Source organism: Tachyglossus aculeatus, chromosome 24 (genome assembly GCF_015852505.1).
Source record: "Tachyglossus aculeatus isolate mTacAcu1 chromosome 24, mTacAcu1.pri, whole genome shotgun sequence".
NCBI lineage: Eukaryota > Metazoa > Chordata > Mammalia > Monotremata > Tachyglossidae > Tachyglossus > Tachyglossus aculeatus.
The window spans coordinates 6,144,045-6,157,503 of record NC_052089.1 but is presented as its reverse complement, the minus strand read 5'-3'; the positions used below and the strand labels follow the sequence as shown (position 1 = coordinate 6,157,503).

Below are 13,459 nucleotides of genomic sequence, written 5' to 3'. Positions count from 1 at the left end.
TTCTTAAATTCATATGTGGCAGTACTCTCCCCATCTTCAAAGCCCTATTTGAAATCATATTTCCTCCAGGAAGCTTTCTGAACTAAGCTATCATTCTCACCTGCCTTCAACCCTATTTTCCCTCCTTACTGTCTCTTCCGTGCACTTATTCCCACTCCCAAGCATGTACAGATTTCCCGCCGACCCCCAAAGCATGGACATATCCATGTACTCAGTTGCTTCTCTTACCTGTAATTTATTCATTCAATTGTATTTATTGAGCACTTCCGGTGTGCAGAGCACTGTACTAAGCACTTGGGAAGTAATTTATTTTACTGTCTGTCTCCCTTGTTAAACTATTAACTCCTTGAGAGCAGGGATTGTGTCTGCCAACTCTATTGTACTCTCCCCAGTGCTTAGTACAGTGTTCATTCATTCATTCAATCATATTTATTGAGCACTTACTGTGTGCAGAGCACTGTACTAAGTGCTGGAGAAGTACAAGTTGGCAACATATAGAGGCAGTCCCTACCCAACAACGGGCTCACAGTCACAGTGTTCTTCACAAAGTGCTCAACAAATACTACTAAGGCAGTGTGGCTCAGTGGAAAGAGCATGAGCTTTGGAATCAGAGGTCATGGGTTCAAATCCCAGCTCCGCCAATTGTCAGCTGTGTGACTTTGGGCAAGTCACTTCACTTCTCTGGGCCTCAGTTACCTCATCTGTAAAATGGGGATTAAGACTGTGAACCCCCCGTGGGACAACCTGATCACTTTGTAACCTCCCCAGTGCTTAGAACAGGGCTTTGCACATAGTAAGCGCTTAATAAATGCCATCATCATTATTATTATAGTAGTGAGGATAGCAAGATGCTCCATTAGTTTGGCAGGGTCTGTGACAGGGAGGTGATTTACATACGAGGCTTGTGAAATTGTCTGAAGGTCCTATTGGTTCTATCAATGTTGAGGTGAACTTTTTCATGGTATTTGTTTGGTACTTACTATACTCCAGGCAGTGAGGTAGATACAAGGTAATCAGGTTGGACACAGTCCATATCCCTCGTGGGGCTCGCAGTCTTAATCTCCATTTTACAGATGAGGTAACTGAGGCAGAGGGAAGTGATATGACTTGCCCAAGCTCACTCAGCAGACAAGTGGCAGAGCCGGGATTAGAACCCAGGTCCTTCTGACTCCCAGCCCAGGACTTTCTAACTTCCAGGCCCTTGCTCAGTCCACTAAGCCACCCTGCTTCTCTACAACCCAACGTGGCCCAATCCGACACTGGCCCAGGGTCTGCTCCCTGGGTGGCAGGAGAAAAACCAAAGCGGCTTCTGTTCTGGCTTCTCGGGAGCGGAACCACAGAGGGGGATGGAGAGGACTCTGCGGGAGGGGTAAGAGTGGGGATTCTGCTGACCGGACTCCTGCCTCTGATTGACTCCTGTTCCCCGTTGGATGGGGTGGGCGAGATGGGGAAAGCAAGAGTGGAAGGGACTTTGTGGGACAGCTGGCCCCATAGGTGTATCTAGGAACTGGAAGTTTGGGCAGTCTGGGGCTAAGTGGGGAGGGGGGAATCCAGGCTGACTGATCAGGAAGTGGGTTGCGTTTCCCAGAATGGACTTCCCAGAAGTCCAATTTAGCCCCGGCCACGCTGCCGGTCTTCATCCCTGCCACGTGACAGCCAAGTCAGATACTTGTGGCTTGAGAAGCAGCGTGGCCCGGAAGAAATATCTCCGGCCTGGGAGTCAGGGCCCCTGGGTTCTAATTGCGGATCTGCCACTTGCCTGCTGTGGGTCGCCTTAGGCAAGTCACGTCTCTCCCCTGTGTCTCAGTTCCGTCATCTGTGAAGTGGGGATTAAATCCCTGTGCTCCTTCCCGCTTTAGGACCTTGTCCAGTCTCACTCTTGTTGGTACAGTGCTGGGTACGTAATTGGTTCTTAACAAATGCCACCGGTTTTTTCCTTAGGTTGGTGCAAACTCAGGCTTTCCCGTTGTGTCTCCTCAGGTTTAACAAGCTGGCAGTGGGCGCAGTGAAGGAAAGCACATTCCAGAAGCTGAAGCACTTGCAGGTTTTGGACATCGAGGGAAACTTTGAGTTTAGTGATATATCCAAGGACCGGGATCACTCCGAGGAAGAAGAGGAGGAGGAGGAGGAGGAAGAAATGAGCTAGGCTTCCCTGGACTGCTTACATGGAGCTGGTAGGGTGGATTGCAGGGGACGCCTGGGGGGAAAGGGTCAGTGCTAAGACCTTAGTGAAAAGGTTTCGCCCCCAGGAAGGGGAGTTCCCAGGCTGGAACCTTCCTGGCTGGGCTCTGAGCCTTGGTCTCCTTCCAGCTCGAGGGGAAAGGTGTGTGTCATGAGAGAGAGGAGTCCTTGAGCCCTGGAGGCTCTGTGGGTGTCCGGAGAGGAGACTCCAGAAAGCCCCAGTGCAGCTGAGGATCTGGTCTAGAGCAAGGGTGGAGGGCAGGAAAGGCAGGACAGAGGGAGCTCCCCCCCCCCCCCCCGACAATTTCTCAGATAATAATAATAATGATGGCATTTATTAAGCACTTACTATGTGCAAAGCACTGTTCTAAACACCGGGGAGGTTACAAGGTGATCAGGTTGCCCCACTGGGGACTCACAGTCTTCATCCCCATTTTACAGATGAGGTAACTGAGGCCCAGAGAAGTTAAGTGACTTACCCAGAGTCACACAGCTGACAATTGGCAGAGCTGGGATTTGAACCCATGACCTCTGACTCCAAAGCCCAAGCTCTTTCCACTGAGCCATGCTGCTTCATGAGGAGGAAATAGAGGGTATCACATAGGTGCAATCTGTCCCTGGGCGAATCTGGGGTGGAAGAAAAGGGGAGCAGGTTTGCCTCACAACTGGAAGGGACCTCAAGAGATCACTGGGTCCAGCCCCCTGCACCCCAGCAGCACTGCCCCAAACCTTCTAGCAAAATGGAAATCCAATCAATCAATCCATCAATCAGTGATATTTATTGAGTGCTCACCGTGTGCGGAGCAATGTGCCGAGCACTTGGGAGGGGATTCCAGAAAAGGAGATTCCATAACCCTGCTCACTGTCCAATTCCAGCCCTCCCTGCTGCTGTTTCCCTTCTGTATCTCCCCAAAATCTCTCATACGCTCATATCAGAGAAGCAGCGTGGCTCAGTGGAAAGAGCTTGGGCTTTGGAGTCAGAGGTCATGGTTTCAAATCCTGACTCCGCCAATTGCCAGCTGTGTGGCTTTGGGGAAGTCACTTCACTTTTCTGTGCCTCGGTGACCTCATCGGTAAAATGGGGATGAAGACTGTGAGTCCCCCCGTGGGACAACCTGATCACCTTGTAATAATAATAATAATAATGATGATGGAATTTGTTAAGCACTTACTATGTGCAAAGCACTGTTATAAGTGCTGGGGGGGATACAAGGTGACCTCCCCAGCGCTTAGAACAGTGCTTTGCACATAGTAAGTGCTAAATAATAATAATCATTATTATTATCCCAGGGAGCCGTGGGATGGGAGGGGTGTGTATGTGAGGCCCGTCCAGTAGCTGACCTCGTCCTGACGCTGCTTCTGTGTCTGTTCTGCAGGAAACAGATGGAAACGTTGACTTCTCTCTCTCTCTCTCTCACCACGTATGTATATACAGTGTGCGTGCATGGGTGTGAGCGTGTTTGGACGTGTGCGAACATGGCCGCCAGCCCGACAGCATTCGATGTGGCAGGGCCAGCGCAGCAGGGCTGGGCTCCACGCAGACGCTTGCACCTCTCCGGGGGAAGACCGGGGCCCGTGTCCTCTGCCCCTCGCCCCCACCGGCCCGGGCGGAGCCCTGGCTGGGATCCTGGCTCTTCTCCCCCGCACCACGCTGTGGCCTAGAAGAGCTCACCTCCTCCCCCGACCCGTTGGCTGCAGAGCTTCCCGGACTGCAGAGCAGAGCCCGCTGCACCCATCGCGAGCGGAGACCCTCCGGCCGCCTGGACGGACGCCCCGCCCCGGGGCAGCACGCCCGCTGGGAGACGGGATCCCCAGGGGAGTTGGCTGGGGGCCGCCCTGGGACAGAATGCGACATGGACGTTGGGATGAAGAAGAGAAACCAGTGAGGTTCCCATCGGCAACTCCTTCTGTGTTGAGGTGCAGCGTGGGAATGTCTGAAATTCCCGGGGTTTCCCGGGCTGGCATTCGGCTGGGCGTGCGGGGCTGTAGAGAAAAGAACCCTCCCCTGTTGTCCTGGCGAATATAAAAGCGTTTACCTCAGTCTGCCTAGATGCCCTACTTACTGTGTCCGCCCTGAATGACCTTGCTGGATGCCTTGTCCACCGTGCCCAGCTAGGGAGTTGGCCAGACCCACATTCCCGCAGGATCTTCTCAGCTCACTTAGGTCCCATCAAACCAGGAGCCTGGGGTGGGAGAGCACTGCAACCTTCGTTCTAAAAGCCCCCTGATTCCTGCACTGATTTGCCGAGAATTTGAATGCCAGCCACTGAAGGGCTCACTCTTCCCAGATATGCCCGGGTGGAGGGGAAGGCGAGGATCAGTCTCTTCAGAGATGGACACGTTTGGCACCTTCGTGTCCCCCCAATACCCAGCCTTCCCCTCCATTGGCCTGAGCATCTTCTGTCCAGAGGAAGGGAGGGAGGGAAGGGCTGCTTTGTAGCCACTGAGCCGGATCTGGAGTCCGGAAGACTGGCAGGCCTGATGCTCTGGTCTGGTCCTGGGGCTTGGCTGAATAAGTGCTTAGTACAGTGCTCTGCACACAGTAAGTGCTCAATAAATACGATTGAATGAATGAATCAGTGGGCACCCGTGGGGACCTTTCCTCCACTCTGCCGTTGAGACCGGGAGTTGCTTCCTCTTCCCAAGGCTCACTGGGGGATTGGAGCATGCCTGGAGAAGAAGCGTGGCCTAGTGGAGAGATCCCGGGCTTGGGAGTCAGACGATCTGAGTTCTAATCCCGGCTCCGCCACGTGTCTGCTCTGTGACCTTAAGCAAGTCACTTCACTTCTGTGGGCCTCAGGGACCTCATCTGTAAAATGAGGACTATGGGCCTCATGTGAGCCCACTATTGGGTAGAGACCATCTCTATATGTTGCCAACTTGTACTTCCCAAGCGCATAGTACAGTGCTCTGCACACAGTAAGCACTCAATAAATACGATTGATTGATTGACAGGGACTGTTTCCAACCTGATTAGTTTGTACCTAGCCCGGTGCCTAGTAGATAGTAAGCACTTAACAAATCCTATAAAAAAAGCAGGGAGGGGAGGGCAGGACAGGAAGAACACAAGACCAAAGTTCGGCACCAACCAGGCCCCCAATCCAGCAGGGTATTCTCCCACCCCCTAGCCTGTTGGAGGGGTGAGCAGAGCTGGGGGGACCTGGGACATAGTAAGTGCTTAACAAATACCATCATTATCATAGTAAGAGCTTAGCAAATACCATTATAGAGAAGCAGCGTGGCTTAGTGGAAAGAGTCTGGGCTTGGGAGTCAGAGGTCATGGGTTCTAATCCCACCTCTGTCACTTGTCAGCTGTGTGTCCTTGGGCAAGGCACCTCACTTCTCTGGGCCTCAGTTACCTCATCTGTAAAATGGGGATTAAAACTGTGAGCCCCACTCTGGACAACCTGAGTTGTCTCCCCCAGTGCTTAGAACAGTGCTTGGCACTTAGTAAATGCTTAACAAATACTATCATTATTATTATTATTATCCACACTCCAAGGCACACAAACCCGGCCTCGCCCCCTCTCCCCAGCCTTTCCCATCCTCCATCCCCACACCCCAAACTTGCTCCTCTGTCTCCCTGGCCCCCTGTGGTCCCTACCCCCACTCTATTTTTTTCCGCAGCTTCAGTGCAGCTGGATTCCAGTGTCTTCAACCCCAAAGGGGCTTTGTTGTCATGGATTTGGATCTGCCCCGGCCTGTGATATGGCCTGCCAGACAGGGATGGACTGGTCTCTTGCAGGCCGTAGAGCCTCACTGCTCCTCCCTACAGCCACAGAGGGAGGCCTGGGCCGGGCCCCAGGACCCAAGTGGCAGAGGCACCACAGCCAGAGTGGCCACTGATGGCTCTCTCTCTCATACTGGACAGATGATGTGTGTGACATCACACATATTGCACGTAGGGCAACACAATGTTCCGGGCACCGTTTTGTGGAAGAACATGGATTTCCCACGATCCTTGAGATTCTAGTATAAGACCAGACATCTGGCCACCCTGGCTGCTGCTGATTAATCCTCAGTCTGAGTCCAGGAACCAATGCCCAGAGCCAGCTGGCTTCCTCACTGCCTTAGGACCACCCAGTTGGAAGCCCATGGGCCAGTGTCGCCTGTGGGTCTCCGGTTTCCATTGGGATAGGTCTCTCCAGAAAGGGCCAGACTTGGCTCCTGGACCCTCAAATCCTCCCACTCCCTTCAAAACCCACTCATTCATTCATTCAATCGTATTTATTGAGCATTTACTGTGTACAGAGCACTGTACTAAGCGCTTGGGAAGTACAAGTTGGCAACATATAGAGACGGTCCCTACCCAACAGTGGGCTCACAGTATAGAAGACTCCCATCCCTAGGTCCTCATGGGAGTGGGGCAAGATGACCACCTGCAACTTTTGAATCTGACCTTGCTCCCTTCTGGCCTCCCAAACCTGGGGACCTTTGGCAGTACTGTTGGACCCATGCAGACCAGCCAGTGAGAGGAGGAATGGGGTAAAAGGGCTGGGGGGGGAGGCGGTGGTCCCCACATGGAAAGTCAGATCCCTGGGGGTTGGGCTAATGGGGAGTGTCACGTGGGAAGCCAAAGCCCCGGTGGGGGGGTAGGAGGAGCTAATGGTTGGTACCCAGTGATGAAAACTGGGGCTCAGAAGCAGGTCCAGAGGCCACCAGGCAGTAGCCAGGACACTTTCCTCCAGGGCTTCTCATATCTGCTTGGCCCTGGCCCTGACTCTAGGCCTCCAAGTGGGAGCAGAATGAATGGAGCAGGCCTGACATGGGCAGGGACAGAGCATGGACTCGGGCTTCAGAAGGACTTGGGTTGGCCACTTGTCTGCTTTGTGATCTTGGGCAAGTCACTGAGCTTCCCTCTGCCTCAGTTCCCTCATCTGTAAAATGGGGAATAAGACCATGTGCCCCCATGTGGGACATGGACTGTGTCCAACCTGATCTGCTTGTATCGACCTCAGTGCTTAGCAGAGTGCCTAGAACATAGTAAGTGCTTAACTAATACTACCACAATTAATCACCCTTGAGCTGCAGCTCTTGTCTGAAACTGAGGCCTAGTGAACTGAGCCCAGGCCTGGGAATCAGAGAGACCTGTGTTCAGACCCCTATCACTTGTCTGCTGTGTGACTTTGGGAAAGTCACTTAACTTCTCTGTGCCTCAGTTACCTCTTCTGTAAAGCAGGGATTAAGATTGTGAGCCCCAAGTGTCCAACCTAATTAGCTTGTATCTACCCTATGCTTAGTACAGTGCCAGGCACATAGTAAGCACTTAACACATACCATTAAAAAAGAAATCTTCTAGAGCCCAGAGTTGGGAACCTTTGCCACTCATCCACCCTTGCCTAGGAGTCTCAAACTGCTCCCTTACTGGACCTTCCCAGCCCCATCCTGTCCCCACCCTGCTCGCTGGTTTCCCTCGAAGATCATCACTCTGTTCTGGGTTCTTGGTGGGGGCCACTGGGAAAGCCCGGCAGTTCCACTTTTCACTAGCCCTAATCCCGCCACCTGATTTCTCTCAAAACCTGGGCTAGTGTGTGGAGCTCTGAGAAACGTGGGGGTCTCTGGGCCCCAGCCAACCAACCCCTTCTTGTCTGCCACGATTCTTTCTTGGTTCAGAGGAGCCGGACCCGGGGGACGCTTCCTGGGGAAGTTCACGCCCACATTTGGCACCCAGATTTCAGTCCCAGCAGTAGCTGGCTCAGGGTAGGTCCGCCCCAACCCTCTCCTAGGGGTCCCTGCCCAGATGTCTTCAAGGGAGGGGACAATCCAATCCTGCCCCTGTCCACAAACAACCCTACCTAGGTCTTCTCTTTCTCCACAAAAGGAGTATCCCGAGGCTTTCTGGAAGGTTTATTTCAAACACTCTTCTCTGCCAACCTGGATCCTGTGCCCTCTCCTCCTTTCATGATATCCCCTGTCCCCAGCCCCCAGCTCATCCTCCTGTGACTCCCCAGTTGGGATATACAGGGTGCCCACTCCCAGCACTGTGGCCTCCCGTGCCCACCCAGTGGACGGAGGGTCTGAGAAGGGCAGGGCTGGGAGGTTGGAGCTGGGAGACCTGGGCTCTGCTGAAAAGATAAAAATAATAATAATGGCATTTATTAAGCACTTACTATGTCCAAAGCACTGTTCTAAGCACTGGGGAGGTTACAGGGTGATCAGGTTGTCTCTCAGGGGGGCACACAGTCTTAATCTCCGTTTTCCAGATGAGGTAACTGAGGCCCAGAGAAGTGACTTGCCCAAAGTCACACAGCTGACAATTGATGGAGCCGGGATTTGAACCCATGACCTCTGACTCCAAAGCCCGAGCTCTTTCCACAGAACCACACTGCTTCTCTGGGTTTCCATGGGGTTTCCACGGGGTTTCCACAGGGTGGGGACCCTGGTGGAGTTGCATCCCCAGCGCCCTGCCCCTCAGGGGGCTCTCGCAGATGGCAGCTTCACCCCGGGGGTCATGTAGATGAATGAGTGGACAGTTGTCCAGGCTGGGGCAAAGGAGACATGCCTTCTGCTAGCCCTGCCCCACCCAGGGGCCTTGGGCCGAGCCCGTGGGTGGGACACGAATTTAGGCCAAAGCTGGGGCGAAGGCACAGACCATGTGGGCAAGGGTTAGGGGCATGGATACAGACCCCAGAAGATTCCGCAACTGAAACTGGGCATGGGCACGGTTTCCCCCCACATCCAGTTGGGTGTCTCACATCAAATGCCAACTCCCTTATTCCTGGATGCCGTCACTGCAAGAGCTCATCCTGTGGAGCTGGCTGGGGGCTTTGTGACAGTCAGTGGCTGTGGGCCAGCCCCCGGAGCCGGGCCCGACTCCCACTAGGCCAATCGACTGGTGTGGCTGCCATCTACTCCTGGCAGAAGATCCAGCTGCCCGCTCTGGCCCTGCTCCCTTGGTGATAGGCTCCTAGACGTTGGTCTCCAGCTCGCTGATCTCGATGGTGCAGTGGTGTCCGCTGGCAGGGGCCTGGGTGGGGGTGTCCATCACGCTCTCCTTCTCCACTCGCACGCAGGTGTGGGTTTGGAATGCCCTTCCCAGCTGCGATCCGGTGGTTTCCACCCCCCGCCTCAGGCAGCCGTTCCTCTGGGGGGCACTATCGGGGATGACCTGGGCAGCAGGGGGCTTCTAAAGACCAACAGCAGGGGCAGGAGGATGGGATGAGTGGAGGGATTTCACCCAGACATTTGGAGGAGATGAGCCAGGCCCTGGAGGATGGGCATCCAATCAAGTGAGAGGCTGGGCTGAGGCAGGGAGGAGGATGTTTCTCTGGTCCTGGGGGCCCAGGGGTCTCTGGGGTGACCCAGGGGCCACAGCTACAAAGAGGACTTTAACTCTTGTAGGGTCTGATGGAAATCTCTGGATGTTAATTAGCCAAAGCCGAGCTCCCAGGTCCCGGGCTGGTGGGCATCTGCAAGACCATTCCAGGCCGCACTCCACGAGGGACAAACAACAGGGACTGCCCTCTGCCCCCGACCCATGGGGCTCTGGGGAATCCCACCCCTAGCCGGGGTGTACCCCGGTCAGAGCCGAGACCCCCTAACTCAGTGTTGCTGGCCGCCCCAGGGGATTTTGCGGGGAGAATCAAAACCTTGGGTCCAGTCTCCATTTTGCCTCGCCCTGTCCCCCTGCCCGGACACTGGGAACCCCGGTCTAATAGCCGCTTTTCCCCTTACCTCACCCCTGGTGAAGTCCTTCCGACAGACGTGAGCCATGATCCCGGCTGCAAGACCATCCCCCAGCACATTGATCATTGTCCGGAATCGGTCCCTGCCGGGCCAGAGCAGTTTGAATGAGGCCTTGTGGGGAGATGGGAGGTAACCCCTGGAAATGGGAGGCCCTGCCAGGAGGAGCCAGGGATCTGGGCCCAAATGACAGAGGGGCTCATGAGGCTGAAGCCCAGCAGGGTCTCCAGATAATAATAATAATAATAGTGGAATTTCTTAACCGCTTACTATGTGGAAAGCAGATGCACCACAAACACCATCCCAAGGGGTCTTGGGTTAGGGGGCCCCCAGACATCCCACAATGCTGCCCCTGCCTCATTGGAACCCCCATCCTCCCACAAACCACTCCCAAACGTGGCTTTCTACCCTCCCATCTGCCCAGACACTCCCTCCCTGGAACTCCTGTCCCACTCCAATGCAGCTCTGGCCTGCTGCTGGGACCAGTGTGCCGGAAATGCGTGGAATCTGCAGCCCTGGTGAACCAGGCTCAGCAGACCTTGGGATGAGCTTCAGTAAACTACTGGGAAGGGGACAGCACCTCCAGATTTACAGGGAGGCAGCTGATCACCCTCTGACAGAGTCTTTCCTCCCTTTCCCCTAACCCCCAAACCTTGGCTGTGAGGGAATAGATTCGGAGAGATTGACACCGGAGTTGCTCCTAGGAAGCCCAGTTCCCGGGCTCAGATACTAACAGCTCCATCCAATCGCACTAATTACTTAATGCCAATAGCTCAAGGATTAGCACGTGCTAATGAGGGGATTAACAAATGTTCACCGTGGGAGCTACCCAATTGAGGCCGGGGAAGGGAGGAAAGTCATTCACATGTGACTCTTGGTGCTGGTATTTTAAGAAACAAAATGTACTTGACTTCTACAGTGTTTGCTCGGAATAAAACCCTATCACTTTCACTATGATTTTGGCTGGTGAAATCAGAGAGCTACCAAAAGTATTTGTTGACAATCATAGGGAAACAGTGTTACAGGAATTCCTCATCTCTCTCTCTCTTTTTATATTCATTCATTCAATGATATTTATTGAGTGCTTACTGTGTGCAGAGCACTGTACTAAGCGCTTGGGAAGTACAAATTGGCAACATATAGAGACAGTCCCTACCCAACAGCAGGCTCACAGTCTAGAAGGGGGAGACAGAGAACAAAACAAAACATATTAACAAAATAAAATAAATAGAATAAATACGTACAAATGAAATGTTTGTTACGCTTTACTATGTGCCAGACACTGTACTAAGCGCTGGGGTAGAAACAAGCTAATTAGATTGGACTGCGCTCATGTTCATTCATTCAATAATATTTATTAAGCACTTATTGTGCGCACAGCACTGTACTAAGCACTTGGAAAGTACAATTCGGCAACAGATAGAGACAATCCCTGTGCAACAACGGGCTCACAGTCTAGAAGGGGGGAGACAGACAACAAAGCAAAACAAGTAGACGGGCATCAACAGCCCACATGGGGCTCACAGTCTTAATCCCCCCTTTACAGGTGAGGTAACCAAGGAACATAGAAGTGAAGTGACTTGACCAAGGTCACATAACAGACAAGTGACAGAGCACAGGTCCTTCTGACTCCCAGTCCCTGGCTTTTCCCACTGGGCCACACAGCTTCTTCTGAGCTTCCTTTAGGTTTCCTGCCGCAGTGACAGTTTCCTTCCTTTTCTTTTATCAGTGTGATATTTTTGTATTTTGTATTAGAGAAGCAGCGTGGCTCAGAGGAAAGAGCATGGGCTTTGGAGTCAGAGGTCATGGGTTCAAATCCCGGCTCCGCCAATTATCAGCTGTGTGACTTTGGGCAAGTCATTTCACTTCTCTGAGCCTCAGTTCCCTCATCTGGAAAATGTGAGCCCCCCGTGGGACAACCTGATCACCTTGTAACCTCCCCAGCACTTATAACAGTGCTTTGCATATAGTAAGTACTTAATAAATGCCATTATTATTATTATTATTTTATTTGTGTGAGTGAATGGCAGGGATGGGGGAGGCCCCTCACTGGGCCTGAATCAGACAGAAGCCTGGGAGATGGTCCCAGAGTAATCGGATACAGAGTGATATCATGAAATCACGCGGCACATGTTGTCCCTCCAAAATCCACTAGCCTTAGGCTGACTAAGGGAGATTACAGCAGCCCTGTTGACCAAAGTTGCGCTGTGGGCTATACTTGTCCCAAGGTCAGCAGAGGACAGGGCTGGACCTCTCCCTGGCCAGTGAAAGTTTGGGGTGGGAGATTCCCTGTATTTGCCAAAACCCCTGAGTTTGAACAGGGCTAGTGGTCTCCAGTCACCTCCCATGGTCTCTGGAGGGCCTGGTGGGTATCTACTTACTCTCTGGGTCAGGCTCAGTGCCTCACCTCACAGGAGGCTCAGAACCCAAGAAAGAGTCAGGTGGCAAACCTGCCTGGAAGCTCCCAGCAGGCCCAGCCCCACGGCCCCACATGTCCGGCCTGGGAAGACTCTCTGTGGTGCACCCCAGGAGAGAACGTGGGGGTTTGTGGTCGGGCCTGGACTGGGTAGAGGTTAAGGGGGGAGCAAGGAGATGGGGACAGGGTGTTCTGCTCAGGTACTCACAGTGCCCAGTCGACAGCGATGATGAGAGTGATGTCGTCCGTGGGCAGACCGACGGAGGTCAGCACGATGACCATGGTGACCAGTCCGGCCTGGGGGATCCCTGCGGCTCCGATGCTTGCTGCCGTCGCTGTGATGCTTTGGTCAGGGAGAAAGAGAACAGACCCTGAGCAGGACTGAGATGAGGCTGGAGCCCGGGACGGGCTGTTCAGCCACTCTGTTTTCCCCCAAGCCATGGGCTCTCCGCTCTGAGGCCAAAGGGACTCAGGCTTGGCCTAAAAGAACTCAGCCTGTGGGCAAGAAGAACTCCAATAAACCTGGGCCCTGAAAGGCATCTCCTTGGCAGGACTAATGCCCACATTCCTCCCTCTGGCAGGTGGCCACCACTCCTACATGGTCACCTATTTGTCTGCTTTATGGACACCCATTCCCCTACTGTGTGGACACCCATGCCCCTGCAGTGTGGCCAAGTCCTCGTGAGCAGTCACAGTGTTGTCTGGCCTGTATGGGCTGGGCTAGGAGAGTTGACCACTGCACTTTTCCTTCCCCTGGGCCAGTTCCTTCCCTGAGAATCTTCCAGGGAGGGGATTTCTGGGGCTTATTGGCTGACATCAACCATGTCTCCTTCCTGACCATGCCTCATCTGCCTACATGTGCCTGGACCCAGGATTTTGATTCCCCCTCAAAATCCCAACATTGGAAGCAGCATGGCCTAAGTGGTTACAGCACGGGCCTGAGAGTCAGAAGAACCTGGGTTATAGTCCTTGCTTCGCCACTTGTCTGCTGTATGACCTTGGGCAAGTCACTTGACATCTCTGGGCCTCAGTTATTTCATCTGTAAAATGGGGATTAAGATTGTGAGCCCTATGTGGGACACGGACTTTGTCCAACGTGATTAGTTTTTATCTACCCCAGCACTTAGAACAGGGCTTGACATGCTTAACCACAACCATCAACATTATTATTATTTTATT

The 13,459-nt window shown here is 53.3% G+C and overlaps 2 protein-coding genes across 4 annotated transcripts in view; one reads left to right on the top strand and one right to left on the bottom strand.

The window, feature by feature from the left end:
- Positions 1-4,239, top strand: part of PODN (podocan) — a 39,980-nt gene extending 35,741 nt beyond the window's left edge. For 2 of the 3 annotated variants that reach the window (XM_038766380.1, XM_038766381.1), the window contains exons 10-11: positions 1,981-2,174; positions 3,558-4,239. In XM_038766380.1, the coding sequence (XP_038622308.1) occupies positions 1,981-2,146 (166 nt within the window). In that variant the 3' untranslated portion in view covers positions 2,147-2,174; positions 3,558-4,239. The remainder of the gene's footprint in view (positions 1-1,980; positions 2,175-3,557) is intronic. The other variant, XM_038766382.1, reaches the window with a different exon arrangement.
- Positions 4,240-8,518: 4,279 nt separating this feature from the next.
- SLC1A7 (solute carrier family 1 member 7) overlaps positions 8,519-13,459 on the bottom strand; it is a 56,423-nt gene continuing 51,482 nt past the window's right edge. The window contains exons 9-11 of the mRNA XM_038766137.1: positions 12,489-12,623; positions 9,856-9,949; positions 8,519-9,307 (exon numbers count right to left, since the gene is read on the bottom strand). Coding sequence (XP_038622065.1) covers positions 9,089-9,307; positions 9,856-9,949; positions 12,489-12,623 — 448 coding nt within the window. The 3' untranslated portion in view covers positions 8,519-9,088. The remainder of the gene's footprint in view (positions 9,308-9,855; positions 9,950-12,488; positions 12,624-13,459) is intronic.